At 47.1% G+C, this 15608-nt stretch overlaps 1 protein-coding gene across 2 annotated transcripts in view; it reads right to left on the reverse strand.

Moving 5' to 3' along the window:
• CACNA2D2 (calcium voltage-gated channel auxiliary subunit alpha2delta 2) overlaps positions 1-15608 on the reverse strand; it is a 667269-nt gene that overhangs the window by 21410 nt on the left and 630251 nt on the right. Inside the window, exons 21-24 of one of the 2 annotated variants that reach the window (XM_030569196.1) lie at positions 15340-15401; positions 13218-13294; positions 9704-9724; positions 4683-4743 (exon numbers count right to left, since the gene is read on the reverse strand). In XM_030569196.1, the coding sequence (XP_030425056.1) occupies positions 4683-4743; positions 9704-9724; positions 13218-13294; positions 15340-15401 (221 nt within the window). The remainder of the gene's footprint in view (positions 1-4682; positions 4744-9703; positions 9725-13217; positions 13295-15339; positions 15402-15608) is intronic. The other variant, XM_030569197.1, reaches the window with a different exon arrangement.

The raw sequence follows: 15608 nt of genomic DNA on the forward strand, positions 1-15608 counted from the left end.
ATAGCTGCTCTCATCTTAGCAACATGAAAATAAGATGGCCAGCCATGCTTTACCCAGGTTACTGCATTGGAAATACCGGTACACACACACACACAGACACACTCTCGTTATACATATCTGTACCTTTTATATAGATAGATAGGTGCTGGTTTAGCTGTGTAGAAGAACATGTACATCTGCCATAGATGTGTTTGTGTTCTGCAAAGAACCTCCCAGTAGCTGCTGGGGGTCCAATGTTGTCCCAGCCCCCACGATGTGTTGATATCGGACCTCAGGCACGCACTTGGCCTGGAGTCCTGTCCTGCGGTGCATTAGAAAATGAAGGTCATTGATAGTTTAAAAGGGCCAGATTCTCAGCGGGGGTAAATGAGTGTTGTGCCACATGCTGATTGACACCCGCTGAGGATGTAGCTTGGAGCTTACAATATTCATGCATGCAGTAACTTTGCTGAAGCCAAGGGGATGACTTTGGCTGAGTCTAGGTTTGCCCTGAGCGAGCTCCTTTTGGGTTCCATGTTAGCCCCAGCTGGGAGTCCCTGTCTCCCAAATACCCATGGCTGCAACGTGTCATTCAGGAAAGAGAAACCAACTGCTTTTAAACCTGTTTCCAGCCATGCTGGTGCTACTTCCCCGATGGCTGCTGCCTCCAGCTGCTGGGCTCCCATTGCTTCCAGCCGCCAAGTCCCCAGGCATCAGGCTGCCTCAATCACACCAGGTTTCTTGTGCCCGTGAGTTCTGGTATGAGGGCTACCATCTTGGCCACTGCGCCAGGGACTGAACTGGGGACCTCCAGAGCTAACAGCACAGGTTGTCCAGACTCCCATGCTGGTGTCTGTAACAGCCTCATCTCTGCAGATCGGGCAGCATGGGGAGGCCTGCATCACACTAAGCATGACGGTTACACTGGCATGATATTGCCCCTCACTGCCAGACTGCCATCACTTCCAGGGATAGGGTGCCGTGGGGAGCAAGTCCCAGCTGCTGTTGCCTGCCAGGTGCAAAGTGCACGGGAAGGGGTCAATTTAAGGACTGTCTTTACAAACTCTTGGCTCTGTGGCATTGGTCTCCCTGGCTGGGACTGAGGCTGAGTTCCTTGCATGAGACAGAACGGGACCTGCACCTTGCAGGGCTTTCTAGCCTTGTTTTATCAGTTCAGTTATTACTGCTTTATTTTAAGCCATCTGTGTCATTATGCTGAAGGATCAAATGTACTAGGAAGGAAGGCAGATCCATGCCCACAGGATAGCAGATGGTAGAGTATATGGGTGCCCATGGGGAATGCTTGGGGGTCTGAGACCCCTGTGGAGTGGGAGCATCACATAACACCCGGCTAATGAGGGCAACTGATGCTTACCACTGTGTGACTCTGGTATCAGCCTAGAGCATTTCCTGACACATAGCAGGCCCAGCTCTGGGGCTCAGGTCAGCTGGCCTGCACTTCGTGGGCTGGGCTCTTGCGTACGCTGAAGTGACTCCTGGGGATAAACAAAGTGGTGGGGAGGGAACCCCTGGGCATCCCATCCTTAGCAGCAGGTGTGACTCTTCTTCTCACCAGGTCAAACTACCCCAGGAATGGTGATTGCCATGCACTGTCTCTCTAAATAGCTGAGCAGTGGACTCATGACTGGCCCTGAAATAACTCTAGTGCTATATGACCTTCACTGCAAAATATGGTAGCATTTTAAAAGCATATTACTGAAAAGGTTGACAGTTCTCATGATTTCATTGCAAGGCTCTACATTTGGTGTTTTTTCTTAAATCTCCAGCTCCTGGAGGCCTGGGATTTGGGACAATCCTGGCTCTCAAATTTAAAAAAAGTAAGTTTCTGGCCTTTGTGGTTGTGGAGAAAAGCTTGAAAACCAACCAGGAGGCAAATAAAAGAACCCCTGGTAGATTATTTGGGAAAGTCTCCTGATTTCTGAGGGGCCTGATGCACGATTTGTGAATGCCTGGGGTCTGAAATAAGGGGAGGGAGAGAAAAGTTACTGGATCCCAATGTTCTGGCTGAGGCAATTCTGTGACAGTCCAGGTAAAGTCTCTGTATTTCCTGCAAAGCCACAAACTCGATGCTCTCCCACTTTCCTGCTGGTTTTTACATATTTGAGGCAGAGAGTCAATGTCATGTGTACCCACCATTTTGGGTTGCTAGGTCACTGCACACACAGCGATCTGACCAGGACTCTTTTGTGCAAAGCTATCCAGATGATGCAGTGCCGGTTGGATGGATTGGACTTGAAAAGAGCAGCAGTGGAGATGCATCTGTACGTGGCAGGCATGCTTACAGTACAACAGAACTAACAACAGGGGTGTGTGTATGTGAAGGTGGGGTTCATCTGGAGGGGCATAAAGTCCCCTCTTTGTGTAGGCAGCTGAGCGGGGAAGCCATATGGTTTTAATTTCCTGCTGCACTGTGCAAGGTCCAAGACTCCTCTTTCCACTCCACCAACATGATGGAAATTGTCATTTCCCTCCCATCTTCTAAGCTTTTCACATGATGGCTAGAATGCACTGTAGAATCCCACACCCTCTGTGGCTCAAAGACCTATAGGCGTCCCAAGGTCATCTTTAACTATAGCCACCTATATATCTACACAAGGTACAGATATATGTGCTCACACACGCACAGAGAAATTAATATGTGATATATGGTTTCTGAACATTGCCTGGGGGACATATTAGAATTGATGGGATATCATACAGTCTTATTGACACTCATGTAATCTCATATGGTCCTCCTGGGACATTTACAGTCCTGTTAGTCCCCAGGGATATCATAGGCCTTGTAGGTTAGGGAAGCAATGACACAAGATCCTATTTTTTTTCTGATGTGTCATAGTATTGATACCAATTTGGAGCAAGGAATATTCACAGAATAAATTTCAAAATGGAAGATTCTTACCTATTAGAAAAATGGTTAATATGCAATAATCACTACAAGGCAATTCCAAGTTTCTCTTCTCCTTATGAACTACATCATTTGGATCTGAATTTCAAACTGTTGGATCGGGCCCTTCTCTCACATACATGAATAATACATTGGTAACGCAATAGATTTCTAATAAAAAGATAGAAATTCATCAAGAGCTTCTGGCAATATTCTATGCTGGGAGCTGAAGTTGGAGTCACCTGACCGCTATAATGTACAGTAGATTCTCATAAGATGTGGGTTGGGTTTTTTTAATAACATATGCTTTGAAATTTTATGTCTGTAGTTGACACCGTCTCTGTTTAAATTCCACACTCCTTAAGTGTCTCATTAATATTGACTCGATGCCTCGTAACGAACATTAGCTTTCTGGAAAAGTCCTATAGCATTTAAAAGAAAATAATCCCATTTGACTCCAATGTTATATTAAGGGTACATTTATAAATAGCTTATTAAGGGTCAATGAATGATTAATGGATGTTATAAGCACGTTACAGACATGAGTAGTATGTGTTATAGATAGTTATAAGCACATCAATAGGTGTTATGGATGATTCTAAGATGTGGCTATAAACAATCTATTGAGCTGGTGGACTCTGTAACAACTGTATTAACCATTTATTAACCCTTTATAAATATACCCTTAGTAAAAAGTGTGACAATATGTCTATAGATTTTTTCCTATAGATTTTAACAGAAATTTCTGTCCCTGCTAGAGAATCTTACAAAATAAAAACATCTCATATAAAGGAATTCCTTATCTATTAAGCCCTATCAGTTTTTAGAATTATTTCTATAGGACTCTCTGAGTCCAATCCCTATTACGTCCTATTAGACTTTTCAATATGAGCGGAGCTGGGTGAACAAATTGATTGGTAACATTTTCACTAAATAAAGTGCATCATTCTATTGGCTCTGATTCAAGAGTGTTCAAACTACCACCCAGCATTTGTGAATGCGTTCGCAACTCTTCAGACGTTCACAAATTTTAGTCAAACTGTCATTTCTTCAAAAATTCAGGCCCAAAGTGCGTTAAGTGCTACTTGTTATTCTGCCGTTTAAAATCATATGTGTTTGGTCAACCCATCAGTAACCAGAAACACCATGTGACTGACGCAGCCAATCACGTGAGCTGAATAATGAATCATTGACGCAAGCGACCCCTCTGAGAATGATTGTTTGAAACTATCTGAGGGACACCTAGGAATAATGGACCTGTTTGCAGAAACTCAAGCCTGGCTCCTGAACAAATCTGTCATTCTCTCTTCCCAGAAAAGGACCTTAACTTGAACCAAATATTATCCATAATTGAACAGTCTGACCCGCACAGCCAACATGACTGTATGATGCCACAGCAATCCCATTATGACTTCTGGGATTGTCTGCTACTCTACGAGACTTTTCAGAAACTATACCTATATATGTACACGTATATACGCCTCATATACAGCTATACATATATACAGTGCTCGTGTATATAACAGAACAGAAGATAGACACGGGCTGCCAACTGTGGTGGAGTCTCAACAGAGTGCAGGTAGCAGCTACCGTCTCAGAGAGGCACACAACACACACACGAGACAAAAAGGAAGACAGGCACAATGAAGTGGCATCAGTTCTTGAGAAGAAGGGTGATGAGAGGGGATATTTGTAGGGGTGGAGTTGGAAATGGGAAGAGGGGAGTTGAACTAGCCCCGGGGTTAGCGTGGGGAGCGTGTTTAAATGGACACCTCAGCAAGCGCACACGCAAAGCTACCTGGGAGCAATGAATACATGTCCCTCGGACTCAAAGCTGTTTGGCAGCAGGAATTCAAAATCTGCAACAGAAAGGCAACGTTATCCGGCGGGGGTTTCAAACAAAGGAAGAGGCTTTGTCTCAGAATATGAGAGAGAGAGGCAGTGAGAGAGAAATAAACGAAAGAGATCAAATAATTGACTGATTTTTAACAAGAGAGAAAGGAAGGGGAATTCTGTTGGTAACTGTAGCATCGCACAAGAAGGAGAGTTATAGCCAATATGTTGCCAACATTAGAAAGATTTGGTGATTTGATTGGATTTTTTTTTTTGGTTTGTGCTCGGAAATGCAATATATTTCCTCTGTTGTATATGTACGAATACAGGCTGTATAGTTACATATACACACATACATATATATATGTGTACACATTTATATATATATATATGCATGTTCAGTAGGTCATATGGGCATCTCTCTCTTATGAGGATTGCTAACAACGAAAAGAAACCACATGCTATGCTTGTATATTACTACAACAATCTTTTTTTTTGTAATAAAAATCATTGTTCAGGCATCAACATGGCCAAACCAGGGTCCTTTATGAAGACAGTCCAACCAAAGACTTACCCACCAAATAAAAGTCAAATGCAATGCATTGTGGGGGTGTTGCTGCCTTCTGGCTGCCAATGGTCTACAGCTCAGCAATACCATCCCCCTTGGTCAGGCTGCAATGGATCCTTCTAAATCTGGATTGAGATGAGACGGGGGGGGGGGGGGAGGATCTGAAGGGGCTGTCGGAGCAACCTAGGCTAATCTTCCTGCTTTTCCAATGGAGGTTTTCCACTCTGGCTCTTGCAGATTCAAGGACCAAAGCTGAGAGCCACAATGTTATCTCTCTGCATTTCCCCCGTTCTGTGCTAGTGGTTTTCACTGCCATTGCCATTATCCCCTGGTTATGTGGCCACTGCATCTTCTTGGTACAAAACCTGGGGCTGGCTGCCTAGAAGAATGGGAGATATTTGCCCCAGGAGGCAATGTGTTGCTGAAGCCTGGCCCAGTGGGCCCAGGAGAGGACCTGGTGGGGTGGAAAACAAAGGAATCAGCCAGGATCCATGCACCTGTTTGGAAAGGTAGAGGCCACACCCATGACTAGAAAATCCTTGGGTTGCTGAAAGCGACTCTCCAAAGCAGAAAGCTTCATTTTCAGTTCCAACAAAGGCTAAGGTGTCCTCAGGCCATTGGGCAGGGAATGGTTGGGGAATGAAGATGAGGGGTTATCAGTCGTATTAAACATGGTTTCTCTTTCCTTAGTGGTGGGTATGGCACCAGGTGTTTGGAGACACTCTGGCTTTCCGGCCCAATCATGGATGTTACTTGCAGCCTGATCCTGCCTCGTTTACTTCTGCTAAGAGACCTGACTCAGATGACATGCATCCGACGAAATGGGTATTCATCCACGAAAGCTCACGCTCCAATACATCTGTTAGTCTATAAGGTGCCACAGGACTCTTTGCTGCTTACTCAGATGAGTCGCCCCATAGGAGCCAAAGAGATGGGCGACTTGAGTATGTATTACTTGTGAGTGCAGAGATTGGGTCCTAAGGGTTTTCACCCATAAAAATTGCAGGGATACCTTGGGCTGGACTGTGGCCTTGGAGGATGGATTTTGGCTTAGACAAAGGCTAGAGCAGCATATGTGGGAATGGGGGATGGAGGAACCTCCCCCAGATGACCCAAGTGGTTTGGAAGGCAAGGAGGGAAAACAGTTGGGGGAAACCCCTGCTGTGCATTTGGCATATGCCCAATCCTCTTGGGACTTGATAGCTTAGGTGGCTAGTCCAGCAGGGCAGGGTCCTTTGCCTTGCTCCCCCTAAGGGATGGCTGTTGTCAGCTCTCCATTGCAGGCCATTTTCTGATAACACAGGTTCAACTAGTACAGCCTGTCTGCATTTGTCACAAGGACCTACATACTCATAAATATTCAGAGGTTAGCCCTATCATCAGCCATGCCCCTGGCCCTCCCCGCCATGTTTTCCCACAGTGCATTGCAAGACACACAAGGCCCTTTGCCAGGCAGCACAGCCATAGGTTGGACTGTTGTTTTCTGTAAGGCGGGGTCTGGATACAAGCCAATGAGAGGAGGAAGAGGAAAGGAATACAAAAACACTAGTAATTATTCCATCAGCATTGCCATTACAGGGTCACTGGGAAGAGGCAACTCAACGCTGATAGAACAGGGCTGAGGGCAACGCTCCCCTTACCTTTCTCTTTCCTTCCCCTTCCTCTGTGTCTGTCTGTCTATGGCATCTGTGCCCCTCTCTGTGTCTGTCCATCCCTCCCAAGCTTCTGAGCCTCTCCCCTCCGCCTGGCTGAGGAACTAATACAGGAGTGGGTAGCTTCCAGTGGTTCTGCTCAACGCATTGTGGAGTGGGGTTGTAGGGCTCCTTGGTGGATGTGGGAGTGGGGGAAGGAGGGCAATGGGAGGCACCTGCTCCCCATTCCCCCAGCCATCTGCATGCCTCAGAAGGTGCAGAGAAAGCGACTGGGAAGCTAAGTCAATTTCCCACACATTCTTTCATTACTTTAAACCCATTGGCTGTGCTTTTCACTTGATCATGGCCCTGATTCAAAGCCTATCCATCGATTCTGACAGATTTTTAGGTCAGGCCCCTCTATGAGGCACAGCGTCAAGCCAATGTTTTCACCAGTTGGACTTTAATGAATCCCACAGGATCTGGAAAAACAGATTGAGGAGGGACCTGGTATTTTTTCAAATGAAATAAGGGCTGTTGTAACAAGGACGGGGATCAATTGTTCTCCATGTCCGGTGAAGGAAGGACAAGAAGTAATGGGCTGAATCTGCAGCAAGGTGACTTAGGTTGATATTAGGAAAAACTGTCTAACTATCACAGTAGTTCAGCTCTGGAACAGGCTTCCAGGGAAGTTGTGGAATTCCTGTTGCTGGAGGGTTTAGGAACAAGTTGGTCAAACCTGTCAGGGATGGTCTAGGGTTACTTGGTCCTGTCTCAGCGCAGGGGGACTGGATTTGATGGTTCTTGAGGTCCCTTCCAGCCTGATGTTCTATGGTTTTTATGATCTCTCAAAGTATTTCAATGCCTCTTTCCCTGCGGGGCATTGGGCAGCCTTATTCATGAGTCACTGAACCAAATTCTGCCCTCAGTCCCATCCATGCCTTCCACTGTATTACACCGATGTTCCTGACAGTAAATGTGCCCAAGAACCACACCCTGACATGTCTCCTTTGGTTTGGAGAGCAGGAGAGGGAGAGTTGGTCCTTGCTGCCTGACATCTCTGGATTTACGTGACAGGGTTTTCAGACTCAGTTCTCCCCAAAAGGCAGGACCATGTCTAGCTAGTGCCTGGGCAGGACCAGCCATTTCCTCTCTCTGTTTGTAACACAGATAGAGAAGCGGTGAAGGCAGATTGCTGAATGGTAAACATTGTCCCACTGCACAAGTTTCAGCGATGAAGCATCACTAATGCCACTGGGAGACTAGCGGGGCAGATTGCTGGATCAAATTCAGAAGTTATTCAGCCCCTACTCCTGCTGAAATCCGTGGGAGTTCTGCCTGAGTAAAGACTGTAGGAGTTGGTCCAATCTCTGGAAAGCTGTGCTTATGCTAGGCCACATCCTGAGAGGTGACCAGCACCACCCATTCCCACGGGATGGGAGTTGTTAGTTGCTCTGCATTTCTTGGTGTCTGGCCCTTTATCTTGAGCTACACAAAGGATGGAGAAAAAAGAAACCATGGAAGGACAACTCCATTCAAACTCATCCCCATTTATTTTTCCACTGAGGATGCTCCTAGATCCCGATCCAATGGCCACTGAAGTCAATGGAAAGACTTGACTCAGGGCTCCACTACATTGTGGGAAATTTATGTCCAAGCAGATGGTCCAGCATCACACCAGATTGTACTGTATGCACCTAGACCCATTTACTTGAATACACTGTGCCAGCCAACTCCACCTTTGGTGCCACCAGACCCAGGATATCTCAGGTGGCTGCAGCTAGCTCAGAACCCCGAGGCTTTCTCTACACACACGCATTTGCAGCACATGGACACATGTGTTTAGGTTTAAGAGCTGTTCATTTGGGGATAAACCCTTCCCCAATCGACTTAAACTAAACCAATAATAACTTGGATTGAAACAACAAAAAGAGAGTCCTCACTCCTCCAATAAACTAAATAGGCCTAACATCACACCTGGAGTTAAACCAGTGCAACTCAGCATGTGGATCAGCATGACATAGCCATGGCTGGGATTGAAATGATGCACTGACATACAATCTGGGGCCTTCCTAATATGATAACTGAGACTTGATCCTGGAAGAAAAGCTTTGATTCACACGTGCAATGGACCTTTCTGAGATTTCAGCCCCTTTCTCCTGCTCAGCCAACATCTCCCCACTCAGGCGGTCTAACGCTTATTATGATTAGTTTTGAAGCGATCACTGGATCTAGTTCCAAGTACTGCTGAGTCTGGAGGTCTCTGCACAGCCCTATCCCATTCAGTTTGAGTTGTCTTGAAGAGGAGGGACGCACAGGAGCAAAAATGGGAGGAGGAGAGATTTGTAGGGAAGGAGTGAGAGAGGGAAAGAAGAGCAAGAAAGGGGGCTGGGGGAGGTGGAAGAGCAGGATATTAAACTAGCTACGAAAACCTTGCTGAATCAAAACATAATTCCATAGGAGATGGACTCTAACGATATCAAATCGAATTTCTGAGCAATGCACAGGGAAGGAGTGCAGAGATAAATAGGGACAAAGCTCTCATGAACATAACAAGACATGTTGCTTTCAAATAAAGGGGGAAGAACTGGAGGGAAGGAGTGGAGGAAGGAACAGTTTGTCGGAGGTTTGCAAGGTTAGGCGTGGCAAACGGGCACAGGAAATGGGCAAGCAGGCTGGGTGGGAGAGGTGGGGGAGAGTCGGTGAAGGGTGGGAGTGAGGGGTGGGGGTACTGGACACGGGGGTGGTGGTGGTGAAGGTTAGTGGTCTAAGACTGAAAATACTTGCCCTTCATTTTGATGTTTGGTACTGTGTGAATCCACCAGAGAGAGAAAGCAAGAAAAAAAACAAACGAAAAAAACAACAAACGAAAAAAAAAGGGGGGGAGGGTTGGGTGGAAAAGGAGGAGGAGGGAGGGCACAAACAATATTTATTCAATTTTGTTTGAATAAAAATATTGTGTATCATAATCAGACCAAAAGGAAACCTCTTGCAAAAGAGACATAAAAAAGAAAAGAAAAAAGGCCACAGTAAAATAATAATAAAAAGTATAGATATAACTAGAGAACTATAATCCATCTATATTTATATAATCAAAATAAAAATGAAAGTCAGTAGCAAACAGTTGCAACAGTCTTGATATAGAAATGTTCTTACTGAGTTAGCAGACCATGCAAAAAGACAAGGTCACAAGAGACCAGAGGGGAGACATGAGAGTGCCCAGAGGCACAGAGACAGAGAAGGAAGGAAGGTGGGTGAGAGAAGGAAAAAGGTATACAGAGATAGGCAGGGGATAGAGCGCTCAAGACAGGGAAATGGAGGATGCTGAAGGCTGTATCTCACCCTGATGTAAGTGGCTGCTGAGAGAGCAAGGACCTAGGGCAGATGTGGGTAAACTAGGGCCCGTGGGACCGTCCTGCCTGGCCCCTGAGCTCCTGGCTGGAGAGCCTAGTCCCTGGCCACTCCCCCACTGTTGCCCCTGCCCCGCAGCCACGCTGCGCGCAGGCTGTGCTCTGGCCTGCCCCTCCCACTGGGCAGCATGGGGAGTGCAACTGGCTCTGGCCTGATGTCACGGCTGCGAGCTCCTGCTGCTGGTAAGGGGGTGGGAGCGGGGGGGTTCGATAAGGGGAGAGGGGGGTCCTGGGAAGCAGTCAGGGAGGAGGCGGCTGTTGGATGGGGTGGAGGTTCTGGGGGGGGCAGTCAGGGGATGGAGAACAGTGAGGGTTGGGAGTGGGAGTCCCGGGGGGGCCTGTCAGGGGGCAGGGATGCGGATGGGGTTGGGAGGGCAGTCAGGGGACAGGGAGCAGGGGGTGTTGGATAAGGGAGTGGAATCCTGGGGGGCAGTTAGGGACGGAGGGTCCCGGGAGAGGGTGGTCAGGGTACAAGGAGCAGAGGGCGGTAGGATAGGGGGTGGGAGTCCGAGGGGGGGGCTGCTGGGGAGGGTGGATAGGGGTCTGGGCAGTCAGGGGACAGGGAGCAAGGGAGTTGTATAGGGGGCAGGGGTCCCAGAAGGGGGTAGTCAGGGGACAAGGAGCAGGGTGTGTGTGGATGGGCTGGGGGTTCTGAGGGGGGCAGTCAGGGGGCAGGAAGTGGGAGGGGGCGGATAGGGAGCAGGGGTCAGGCTGTTTGGGGAGGCATAGTCTTCCCTACCCAGCCCTCCATACAGTTGTGCAACCCTGATGCGGCCCTCGGCCAAAAAGTTTGCCCACCCCAACCTAGGGTGTTGGCTGAGCAGTCCTCCAGGAGGAATCCCAGGAGCCGCCATGTCTGGGGAGAAGTCTTGGCCTGGACATGGTGTGGGTCACTGCAAGCTCCCTTTGTGTGTAAACCCAATCCCTAGGAAGGGGGTTATGGTTGACCCACAGCGCCTTGTGTGAGGTGTTTATGGAGTAAGGTGGGGAAGTCACATGTGCTGTGGGGGGAGGTTAGAAAATTCTTTTGAGCCCCCTTCTGCAAGTGATCCTGAGTGGAGAGTAGGCTCAAGCTACAGCCCAGAGAGAGCAGCAGCATGTCTCGCTTCCATCTCTAAAACAGCAGCAGCTCTTCCTGGAGCAGACGTTGCAGCTGCTCCTTCCCGAGGGGGCACTGGGGCCAGTGAGTGCCAGCCCTTCGCTGCCCAACAGGGGGCTGGATGAGGCCCCTGAAGCCTACCTGCTCATCTTTAAGTGGTGCTGAGGAATTCGGGGCCCTCCATTTATCCCATTTTTTAACAGGTCAAGCTTAAGCTGCAAATCAGGCCCTGGGTGAGTACAGCTACAAGGCCCTCCTAGCTGCCACCCTGGGCTGGCTGCATTTGGAGGAGCTGTGCTCCAGGGCTGAGCCCAGCCATGAGCCTGTGAACCACAACTGATCCACTGGGCAGCTTGAGCCTGCATCATGAACCACAAAACTGACAGCCATAGTCACTCCAGAGCAGTTTTTAGGACGCATTGATGGCCCCAGCCATCTATGCTGGCACAGCCTGGGCAACACACGACGACTTTTACATGGAGGCTGAGCAGCCAGAGCAACCACCTAGTGGACTCAGGGTGCACCCAGACATTGGTGCAGAGGGCTTGGAACAACTCCAATTCCTTCAAGTGACAGAGCCCATGGGCATCTCCTTGATGGGCATTGCCCTGGCTCCCATCACCTATTGCCATGGGGCGACACCAGACACATCACTGATCTCTCCTGGATTCCATGAGATGTCCATGGAGTCATGGGATTGACTCCCAGCCACAGGGCCAAGACGCAGGCTACCACAGGGCTTTGCAGGAGCTGGACCCAATGGGGCTTGCAATGGAGAGGATACTAAACTGGACATGTTGGCACGGTTGTAGTGGGGAGGTAGGTAACGGGATGGCAGTATTTGCTGGCTATCAAGTGCTGTTCCTGCTGGGAAAGGGTTACATGGGTTCTGCTGACTGATACAGATGGCTCACTGCCCCATCTAGATATATCTAATGAGCGAGGACCTAAGGTGTGGGCTGAGCAACTCCTTGGAAGAGGAACCCTGGGAGCAACCAAACCTGGGGAGACAACTCCAGATAGATTTTGTGTTGGTTCATTCCAAATTCCTATTGTGAATAAAATCAAACCCAGACCTACGTTCTGACCTGCTATATTAGGAAATATGAATGCAGCAGGGTGCTCAGAAAGAGAAAGGGACAGTGGGCAGCAGAGAGAGACAGACAAAGACAGAAGGAGAGAGAAAGGAGGGAGAGAAAGATGAAGGAGGAAGCCTGATTCACTCCCTTCAGGAGCGACTCATATCCCAATGTGGGAGAATAGGTTCTGGCGTAGAACGAGAGAGAGAGGTGAGCAGGTTAACACATAAGTACATAGATTAATTATAAATTAATTAAAAAGAAAATCAACCAACCAAAACTTAAATCATAAAAAACAAAAGTGGTTTAAAACAAAACTCAAAAGAATCTTAACAAAAATAAAACATGCAAATTTTCACAGGCTTTCAAAGTAACTGCTGCTACAGAATTATCACCTAGTAAATCGAAAGCATATACAGCAGCACGGCAATCTCATCTCCTCTAGAGGGGTCTTTATTTTTTTTTAGGAAACATTTTGTTTTAGGGTTTTTTTTAAATGCAAAATCTAAGTCCGAAACCCTCGCATTCCCAGGCAGACAATTAACCTTCCATTTTAAATGTCATTGTTCGTCTCTATTTGAAATGGTTATTTTTCATTTTAGTAGCAAACAGTTTGTTTATTTCCCCCCATTGGTCATTCTCTGTACCAGCTGGTAGGTTCAGGGTCAAAGGGCATGTGAAAGGGCAAAAGGAAAAGGCAAGTGTCTGCTTACACTTCACTTGGAGGATCTGGTCGCTGAGGTTTGCCCGGATGTAGTACGTGCTATAAGGTGGCAAGGCTAGCCCCAGGCTGTGGAGAGAAGGAAGGAATCAGCATGTTTCTAGCCTGTGTCAAACTATTTCCCAGGGGTAGGATCCTGGCCCTGGGACTCCAGTGGGGCCAGGATTTCACCCAACATGTTGTTCTAGACTGGTGTTTGACAATGTAATGGCATCTGGGGCCTGATCCCTTAGGAGTCACTGGCAGGAAGCTCTGTCCTTTTGGAGCTCTGTCTTTGCATTTGCGAGCTACCCCGGCACGCACACGGAACCCCACTGAGAACAGGGGCAGATCTCAGAATTGAAGACAGAACATGCTAACTCCACCTACGATTGTTAGACTGAAGGAATGTTTGGAACATACTCTCACCCCCCCCCTTAAGATATAGGGACGGATGGCTTCAAAGTGTCTTTAACTAGTATATTTCCCATCCCAAGAGAATTTTGGGGATTTTAAACTTTTTCCTGTCCTGAATTGGGATCAAATGTCAAAATCTCAAAATTTTTCACAAGCTATCTGGTAAATACATTTGTTATTGGGTTAATCAAAATGTTTCGTTTTGAAAATTTCAAAATGTTTCATTTTTTACTTTTACTTTCCCCCCGCTTCTTAACCATCCATTAACTAAAATTTTTAAACAAAAAGTTGTTTCCAGTGGAAAAAGCTAAACTTTTTTGGTTTGAAAATGTTGAAATAGGACATTTTGACAAATTCCAAACACATTCCCCCCCCCCACCAGTGTTTTTTGGAATTGAGAGATTTGTTGAAACTGACCCTTTCCCACCAACAGTTTGGTCTTGATGAATTGCCATTTTCTAATGGAAAACGTTTTGTTGGAGAATTCCCAACTAGCTCTATTAACTACTTCATCACATACTAATTCTCCGATAATATATTCAACCACTTTCCCCTGCGGTTTAAATACCCTTGTTGGGCCCTGCGGAGTCTCTTTTATTCCTTGCACATTTTACAAGGCTTTAGCAAAAATTCCATCTTGTATCTGAAAAATAGACTGTGACCATCTCATTACCGTGTATTGTAATGTATATGCATAAGAAGGTAGAATTAAGGTTGTACGTTCAATCTTAACTTGGGCATTTTCTGAATTTCAAATTCTTAACTGTGCAAACCTAATGGTTTATTGAAATAGGGTTTTTAAAATGGAATTTCCTAGGTTTTACAAATTAGTTTAAAGAAGAGAAAATCCATTGTCTGGCTCAGTCTGCCCAGGCTCCATGTGTTCAAACCTTTAGGTAGTGTGAGTTACATGTTAATAAAGAGCATCTACTGGATACCTCTTCTTGCAGTCAGGATTATGTAACACCCGATCAGTTGCTGACATGGGGACGTGATATTAGGAATGTTTGTCATGAAATTCGGTGTCTTTCAGTGCAGTGTAAGATACAAGATGAAATTCAATAGAAGACAAGTGCAATGTACTATACTTAGGAAGGAAAAATCAAATGCACAACTACAAAATGAGGACTAACTGGCTAGGTAATCGTGCTTCTGAAAAGGATCTGGGGGTTGGGGTGGATCAAACTGAATATGAGTCAACAATGTGTTGCAGTTGCAAAAAAGGCTACTATCATTCTGGACTAGGGCATATTAACAGGATTGTCACACATAAGACATGGGAGGTCACTGTCCTGCTCTGCTTGGCACTGATGAGGCCCCAGCTGGAGTGCTGGGTTCAGTTCTGGGCACTGCACTTTAGGAAAAATGTGGACAAATTGGAGAGAGTCCAGAGGAGAGCAACAAAAATGATCAAAGGTTTAGAAAACCTGAGCTGTGAGGACAGGTAAAAAAAACTTGGGCATGTTTAGTCTTGAGAAAAGAAGGCTGAGGGAAGACAGAGCTGGGGACCACACCCAGGTCTCCTGATTCCCAGCCTGGTGCTTAAGCCACCGTTCCATTTATCTCGGACCCCACCAAGAGTCTCCTGTCACCCATTTCTCCCTCTCCAGCTGGTGGCTGGCATCCATCTGATTCTGTGCCTTCAGAGGGGCTAACACAGGGGATGGAGCAGAGCCCTCCCACCTCCCGCCCCCTCCTGCCAGCCACACCCTGCTCACCTGTAATTGGTGCTTTTGATAGGGGCCCAGGTGTAGGTCCTGATGACTTCATCGATGTATCGCTGGAATTGCAAAGGGACAAGCCTCGGTCAGGGCTCAGGAGGAGATACTGAAATGGCAGCCCGGGTGCTACAGCCCACGGACAGGACTGAGTGCAACAGCCCCATGAGTACCAGGACTGTCACACTGTCCTCACTTTCCCATTGCATTCCATCTTTATCTCCAAGAATATAAGATTTCCATCCCCATCTCCACTTGGGCCCTGCCAA

This window comes from Gopherus evgoodei, chromosome 7, assembly GCF_007399415.2.
Source record: "Gopherus evgoodei ecotype Sinaloan lineage chromosome 7, rGopEvg1_v1.p, whole genome shotgun sequence".
In the NCBI taxonomy this organism is placed as follows: Eukaryota; Metazoa; Chordata; order Testudines; family Testudinidae; genus Gopherus; species Gopherus evgoodei.